This window comes from Styela clava, chromosome 9 (genome assembly GCF_964204865.1).
Source record: "Styela clava chromosome 9, kaStyClav1.hap1.2, whole genome shotgun sequence".
Lineage (NCBI taxonomy): Eukaryota > Metazoa > Chordata > Ascidiacea > Stolidobranchia > Styelidae > Styela > Styela clava.
Genome location: NC_135258.1, coordinates 5069298 through 5077624, shown reverse-complemented (window position 1 = coordinate 5077624; position 8327 = coordinate 5069298). Strand labels below are relative to the sequence as shown.

The 8327-nt window shown below is 35.6% G+C and overlaps 1 protein-coding gene across 2 annotated transcripts; it reads right to left on the bottom strand.

Annotated features, from left to right (window-relative positions):
* Positions 1-1000: 1000 nt before the first annotated feature.
* LOC144427154 (uncharacterized) lies at positions 1001-4311 on the bottom strand. 2 transcript variants are annotated; one of them, XM_078115892.1, is made up of 4 exons: positions 4170-4311; positions 2615-2751; positions 2419-2456; positions 1001-1823 (listed from the first exon to the last, which is right to left on the bottom strand). In XM_078115892.1, exons 1-4 carry the CDS (start codon positions 4178-4180, stop codon positions 1806-1808), a joined length of 204 nt encoding a protein of 67 aa, XP_077972018.1. In that variant the 5' UTR covers positions 4181-4311; the 3' UTR covers positions 1001-1805. The 2 variants fall into 2 exon arrangements, with proteins under 2 accessions (XP_077972018.1, XP_077972017.1); XM_078115891.1 differs by having other exon boundaries at positions 1001-2456.
* Between the last annotated feature and the right edge of the window lie 4016 nt (positions 4312-8327).

Sequence of the window (8327 nt, the reverse complement as noted above, 5' to 3'; positions counted from 1 at the left end):
ATCGCAATATATCCCGCAAATTTCTTTCTGTCTTGTCTAATTAAGTACCATTTATATGCCTCCTAACCTGTGAGTGAATGAGATCGTCCGTCAGTCAAATGATTCTGGGTGGCAGCAGGAGTGGAAATGGTACTAAAGTAGACCAGAAATCACCACGTTTGTATGATAATTTTTTTTTAATTCGTTTCAAGTTTCTTTCTTAAATTCAATAAAAACACAATTTCCATGTATGTTTTTTCAGTCAGTGGGGTGTGGTTCTGCAGTCTCAGTAGCATATACTAGCCATGAACACAATAAAGGCTAGAAATATCTTCTGTCCTAGTATAAAGAACTGTCGAAATGGGGCATCTTGGAAAGATATTGTTGTCTTTATCATCACCTGTGAGTCAAGTTATCAAGAATGGTCAAGACTTAGTCTACTGAACATAACAGCAATTTAGTCAAGGGTTGACGTGTATGTTTGAGCTTATATTCAAATTAAAGTCTGTTTCATATATCCACCACATCTCGGAGTACCCTGCGTGTGTTTGCATCATGTGTGAGAGGATTGCTGGACTTCTCGCCACTGGAGGGTGGTTATTGCTTCCTCCACCATCAAGTACATGCATTCGAAACAAATAACTGGTGATGAACATATGATTAAGTCGAGTTATCGGCTTTCCTCTCACCTTGGATAAATATGTAAATCCTATCCAAATCTATATTCTAAAAAAGCTTAATGTCAAATGAGATAAGACTTTTTTTGCTTCTGAACTGTAGTCTAATGACTTTGCCTGTGTCATACTCAACCTCACTCAGGGTTGCCATCTTTTGTATACGGATACAAAGAGCCACACCTGAGAGGTATCTAAATAATGATGGATCGCCATGTAGCTTCTCTTTTTCATAAGTTAAAACAAAACCAGTGACACCTTCATTGGCCAAATTTTCATTTTACACTTAAGCTCATTACATCAATATGAGATCATACTAATAGCTGTACACTGGTCCTATATTTCATTCTCACATCTGCAAATTACAACAATTTGATTTTTAAAATAGGTGATTTTTATCAATTTATATTTTATATAACTGAACCATCACAGCAATGTAATAACAGATGACTTATAGTTTGTCTTGAAACGTGTTCCTATATATCGTGAATGAAATATTTACTGCTTGACAAATTTGTCTATGCCTCTTTCAGGACATGATTCAATACATGAATCATATAAAACAAAATTTTTAACTAACTTTCAGCCCATGCATTTGGATAAAAAATTAAATACTGATTTATATTTATTAAACAAGTTTGTCTCGTATAATACTGTTATATAGGGGATGACAAAAGTGCATTCTTCACTGCAACAGTGTAGTTTTATCTTACTAATAATACGATAGACCACATCAGTTTTCGCAAAACACACGCATCTGACCAACATTCTACATTTTGTATGCTAGACCGGATTACAACCAAATCACAGTATTAAAAGAACTCATTTTCAGATAAACAGTAGGAAACATAATGACCAGATTGAATAGTCGATCCTCCCTGAGATACAACACCAAGAAGTTTGTATTTGTTTCCTTTTAAATCAAGATTGGAAAAATACTGCAGCATATTAATATTTTTTTATGCTGATGATCAACTCTGCAAATCGCAATGAACAAAACAGTAGGCAATGTGTTAAACGAATAATTGACATATTTGAGTGAATTGCAATTGTGACATATTTCTTCTTGATGCTTTTAAAATCTCTTCAAGTTTTTTTCCTTGGTTAAACTTGAAAATGTTGAATTTCATTGCACTGGGGATATTAGAATATTCACCGCAGAAACAGATACTGAAAAAAGGCACATAGATTGCAGGGTAGTAACATCTATATTATGGTACCTAATTTGGTCGTCTGAAACCTTAGATAATATTATACGAAGAAGTTCAGCAGCATAAACATTTTATAGGGCCTAGCATGGTAATCTTGAACAAACAGAGAAAATTCGTATGCTGGAAGACATCTTGTTGATTTAGCTGGTAAAAATAGCATTCTGCGTCTTAGGATATTAGTTTGCAGAAATGTCAGGCCTGTGATATTGAGCACAAACAAAAGTCATGTTGTACATGAATGGAAGCCGTAACAATAATTGCAACACGCCGTTAACCCAGCAAATATTTTTTGCATTAGTAAGACCGCGACCACCCTATTTCAGAACATGTTGAACGTTGTTGGAAAGATTGTAATGCTTCTTTCTTGGCATATTTATTGTTTCTGTGTTGACAGCAGAACTGTCTATCAAAAGAGCAACAAGATGAGCACAAACATGACAACTCGCAGGCATACAAATAAAATGGAATAAGTTAATTTGACTGCAAAAAAATAACACAGTAACAGTAAACATGTAAATGAAATGAACTTGGTATGCTCCGGCATTAAGACTTACATGCGTCACATGGTAAAAATTATTGATGATGCTTCTTCCTAAAAAATAAAGCAAAAAGAGCATAAACATGAAAGTTGCGAGAATAAAAAGATATACGTTAGGTTAGACGTTAAATTTACTGCAGGTAATGGCATCGGTAAATGAATTGACTTTATTTCACTGTTAAACATTTGATATGCTCAGCACTTACACTTACCTGCTGCACATGTTGAATTTTTGTAATGCTTCTTTCTTTGCATATTTATGCATTTGTGGTGTGGTGTTTCCAGAAAAAATGTAACAAAACAGCAAAAAATGAGAACAAGTATCGCAGTTGTATAGACATGCTCATTACTGCATTAATGAAGAAAAATAAATAATAATTGAATTTCCCTGCAGACACACAAGACCACAGGTAAATAAATTCGGTAAGCTATGGTAAAATTGCCAAAGTTCAGACAAAATAGACTATTCTTATTTTCACGAATAATTCTACTCATTTACGGTATTAGGTACGGTACCGGTATGTTTCAACAGTCTACCGGTACCGTACCGTCCCCATAAAAAACTTTCAATTTCAACTAACAATACAGCACAGGGACCGATAAGCTACCGGTGCGGTCCCTATAAAAAAAACTTCAAATTCCAACTTCCGCTAAGGCGGTACGGTACATCCGAGTCACTACTGTAATATAGCACCAAGTACGGCGCTATTCGCCATTCACCATTCCCCAAATCTGAGCAAAGCAAGGATTTCGATACGAACCACCGACGTTCGATGGCACGTGATCAAAAAGAGGAGTGCCTGCATATGCGTCCGCAGAACATTCAGTGACGTCATAGCAAACACATCTCAAATTTCACAGAGCTAACAGAAATATTTGAAATAAAAAAAGTAATAGCCTTCTGGAGAAGAATTTCATCTTTAACCACTAAAAATTTGAAAGCAATTGGTCCAGTGATCAAGGAGAAAAGCGTTTTTTTAATATTTCCAATAGGTGTCCAAAAAGTGTCAAAGAACAACAAAACGATCGTTATGTCCACTAACGTGTCCAAAAAGTGGAGTTACCCATGTTTAGTAGAAAATCGGAAAACAGAGAACTCACACACATGGAGATCAATATTATCGTTGGGGACATCGGTCTGAGAAAGTTGTTCATTGGAAAGGAAAATGGTTTAGATAAATTCGAGTCGACAATTAAAAAGTGTGCTCAAGATTTCAAAATTTTTCCCAAAACATACGAAAATAGGTATTTTGTACACATACCACTAGTGCTGTCCAAAATCGAATAATTGTCTGATTCGAATCGAAAATTTTCGCCGATTCGAACCGAATATTATTGCGCAATCATAAATCTGTCTCTATTATACAATATACAATAAACGCCTGCCCTTCGATGATGTGACAACGTATGTGCAGTTACATCTGACTTACTGCTGGTATTTTGCAATACCATGTTTTCAGATTTATGAAAGGAGATCACACACTTGTATGAACTGGTGAACAAAAATTGGAAGTCTCTAAAATTAGGGTTTCAAAAAGTGTGCTGAGTAAAAATTGCACATATCAAAAATTGCACTCTCAATTCTAGTGGATTCAGTTTTAATAGGGAATGTAAAGCCTCTAGATCAGCGTTTCTCAAACTTTTTCGGCCACAAAACACTTACACTTTTTATCTCGCCTCGATTCGTTGCAAATTTTCATCTTGACGAGTTGTTTATCAACGATATTGCTACATTACAATTAGTAAGTAGTAATTTATTTGCATTACCTCTGAATCATAGTGTTGTAACGTTTGAACAAGATTTTTGTCGTCCACTGTGTCGACAGCTTTCTTTAGATCAAGGAAAACCCAACAGACAAACTCACATTTACCTACATAGACAACAGCAAGATCGCTATATCTTTTAAATTGTTCTGTTCTGTTAGCCTAGAAAACGATATAGACCACTCTTCTCCGAATGGCCGCACCACAAACTGTTTAGTTCAGATAACTGAAGAAGTGGAATAATAAGGAGCAATGGGGTGCAATGGGTCGTGTATTCAGATCAAGGGCCATATTTCTTACCGGAACCACAGTAACGTAATTTTTTGATAACGGGGTCATGTTGGGATCAGGTGTGGCATATGCAAAATATTTACGCTATGCCGCCTAGAAGTTCTTGTAGTACTCGGCCCACAGGTACGGAACTGCTAGCCATTCCATAGGTCCAACTTGCTTTGTCCAGGATGGGGACTTTTTCAAAAACGAATAATTCTGGCTTTTGTGTCCATGTATTTGACCATTGCTCTCTTATATACCAAAGAGATTAAACATAGATCGCGTTGATGATTACCGTTGTTAGGAAATAAGTTACACAAATCGATTTTAAGTTGCCAGTGCTTGAAGATGGCTGAAGCCACAGAAATGCTGTTAATTTGTTTTGCATATTTGTATACATATTTGTGATCGATTGCTTTAAGAAATGGCTATTTTTTCCAAACGACAATATTCATTAAAGCTATCTATATTTATGCTTCTTGTCGAATAAATAAATTGTCCCTTGTGGAAGTGGCGTTACTTTTAGTAGCTGCATTTGTTCATCATCAATTGCTTTTCCAGTGTTTTGGAAATAATTTTTTAATGATATTCACTGGCGATGAATCCAATTATTCATACCCGACTCCGTCTCGCTCGTCCGCCGATGTTTTCCGCTTACCACAATGCGCAAATTCAATATATTTGAGCAATGCCTATTTTATTTCCTTTTCAAGTGTCGTGTGAATTGTCAAGCATATTGCAACCTATTTAATGAAGTATAACTTATGATCGTTCCGACGAGGGACTATATACTGAAGAATTCTACGATAACAAGTCAAAACAATCAATTTTTTTTCCATTCATTCTGTAAAAATATTACTTATTCGTATGTTACGGACATTTTATCTTAATTCGATATTGCCATTCGCATTCAACTTTTTAAATAAAAAGAAATGAAATTGACGTGGTGACAGGGTTAGAAGATTTCCGCACCACCACCTCGATTCCTGTCAACCAAACGAAGGCGTCCAAAACGTATTCTTATACAAACCAGAGTACTTAGGTCGACATGTTTGTAAGCCCTTTTTAGTCACCTCGAAAAATATACTGCTGGAGGCCACGATTACATGTGTTGTTCCTTCCTTGCGTGTTATAATATATTATAGTATAGACAGACAGATACTCAAGCATGGTTGCAAAGATGGCCTCTCTTTGATGTTTGGTTGGTAGTAGTCAGTTTTTTTAGTTGCGTTTCCAAAAATTAGTTGTGAATGAGGTATTACAATATTCCCGTGGCGTCTTTTTGTGAGCTTCAGTTTAGTTGCAATAATTAAAAATTCGTCCCGGGAAAGCTTGAATAGACTACGCTAAAACGAGCTTTTAGTACGTGCACACGGCACTTGTATATATATGTTGATATAAATAAGGGTTTTGAACATGTAAATCAATTTGTACGCGTCAACTCTCCAAAACAGTCTCAAAATAAGTATTTAAACTTTTGCAATAGTAAAGTATAGAAGAAATATTCTGTGGTTCAAGGTTCGGGGAAAGGCGCATAATAATAAAACCAATTTATTACGCCTTCACGCAATGACAATGTAATTTTCTCTCGTTACATATTAGCCGATAAGCTAAAAAATAGAAACGCGTCACATTATTAGTCGATAAAACAAACCGAAATGCTCGAGGACCTAAAAAACCACTGAAGCGTGTAGTAATATCGAGTATCAACTATCAGCGTGTCACGTAAATTGTGAAGTTGACATCGTTGTCGAAGTGTTTTCAGTGCCGGGATATGTCAGAATCAGAATTAGGTGACTATTCAGAAAGACAGAGAATCAAAATGACGGGCGGCGTGGATGGCGAGTTGTTTTGATACCAGCGTTGTCCATTATAAAACATACGTAGTCGGTAAGAAGCAAATAGAATAGTCTAGCTGAGGTTTGGAATATCGTTAAATTCCACGCTTTGCTGTAGTACGTCAAAAGTTCCGAGAACGTTACTATCCGCGGAAGAAAGTACATTTTCGAACGAGTCGTCGTTTATCTCGATTATCCATGATCTCATGAACTGGGTAAGCTTCAGAATTGCAGTGAAAATTTTTATCATTAGTCGCAGCATATCCCTTACGCATGAATGCTGACGACACGCGCAGCACTCAAAATGAATTTCGACAACCCTGTCGTTATAAGTCGGCAATTTTGCTTCAATATCAAGAGATTTCTTTAGTGCAGACTTCGGGTATCATCGGAGGCCGTGTGCGCCTACACGCTTGTTATTATTTGTTGAACAGTGAAGTGCGTTTTTCAATACCAAACAAGGTTCTATTACTGATTCCGATACAGACTGAGTGATTAGGGTTAGTTCGGATACATATAATTTTACTATCCTGATAACTGATATATCAGGGTATTCCGTATTTTAACTACCCAGTTAACCAAATAGTTACTGCTAACTTTAGAGAACCGATTTCACAAGATTTTTGCAGTGAATTGACTGAAAACCACCACACAGTTCTTTATTTTGTATATATATAGTATTTTGTGTTCTGTATTATTTTGTGATTTCTTGCACGACGAAATATTGACGAACTTTGTACATATATATAATAATGTGATACAAAATAAAATAAATACACAAAAGCAAGCATTTTGAAGATTTTATTCTGGTGAGAAATACCCAGAAAAAAATATAAAGTCCGTGAATATTTAATGACAAAGAAAAATGATGATATTGAAAAAAACTAACTAGTCAGAAATTTCTTCTAATTTGAACACTGTAAATATTCCCATGTTTGTACTAATTAGGCCACAACTTAAAATCTGATTCGAATACCCTTTGAACAGAATTAACAGAGCCAAAACAATGCTGCACCAGTTTTTGAACAATTTTACTTATCAACCTAGGTGAGTAAATGAAAAACATGACACGATACAAAGTCTGTCAAATTAAACTTTGCTGAAATATTATAGACGATCCTGCAAACAAGTTTTTTTGGGAAAGTGCCATGAAAACCACAAATGTAATAACAGCCCTTTTTAAAATTTTCGAAAAAGTCACTAAAAGTCAGTTGCCAGCAGTGTTCACTATTAGCGCACTTTTTTGCGAAAATTGCGAAGCACTTTCGCAACTTTTTTTAGGGACTGCGAAATAGCACTTTTTTCCGATTTTGAAGAGAAATAGCACTTTTTTCCGATTTTGAATGGAATAAAAATTCAAAGTTAACAAATATTTTCGAGTATTAAGTTGACAAATAAGTAACATACTAGTACTTTTGTAACTCAATTCTGCATATCATAACGATATTTACCGGAATTCTAACCTATGAGATGCAGACATAGGAGATAAAGCTTTTGCATTAACGGCAAAATTCTTGTTTATAATATGATTATTATACAAGCACACGGATTCCGCTTCTCCCGGGGCGTTTCTTTGAACGAGAGTGGTCATGTGACTATCAATGATATCGATGAATTCAAAATGACTATAAAAAGTGTTAGTAACGTGTTATAGTCACTTTGGATGAATTGTGACCAAACTGCACGATTTTCAAATCAGACGAAACTTTTAGCAGCATGTCACAGATTTGCAAAATCAACAAATTCACAAAATACCATTAAGTGCCATTTTATTGTAATCACAATGTTGAAAGGACGTGGCATTTTCCGGAATTTTGCGATATTTACACAACTATTTCTCATTGATATGCGAGGAGGGGTGGGCAAAATTCAATATTTTTTTAAATCGAATATTTTTAAGGAGTACCGAATAAACGTGGTGGAAACATTAAAAATCGGCAACAAAGCCTTTTTACTGGTAATTCCGTTGTAATCGCTAATTGTTCTTGTCACCGATCGTTTTGGCGGCGATATCCAGGTTTTGGGTAATCTATATTCCCGCCCTCTCTTT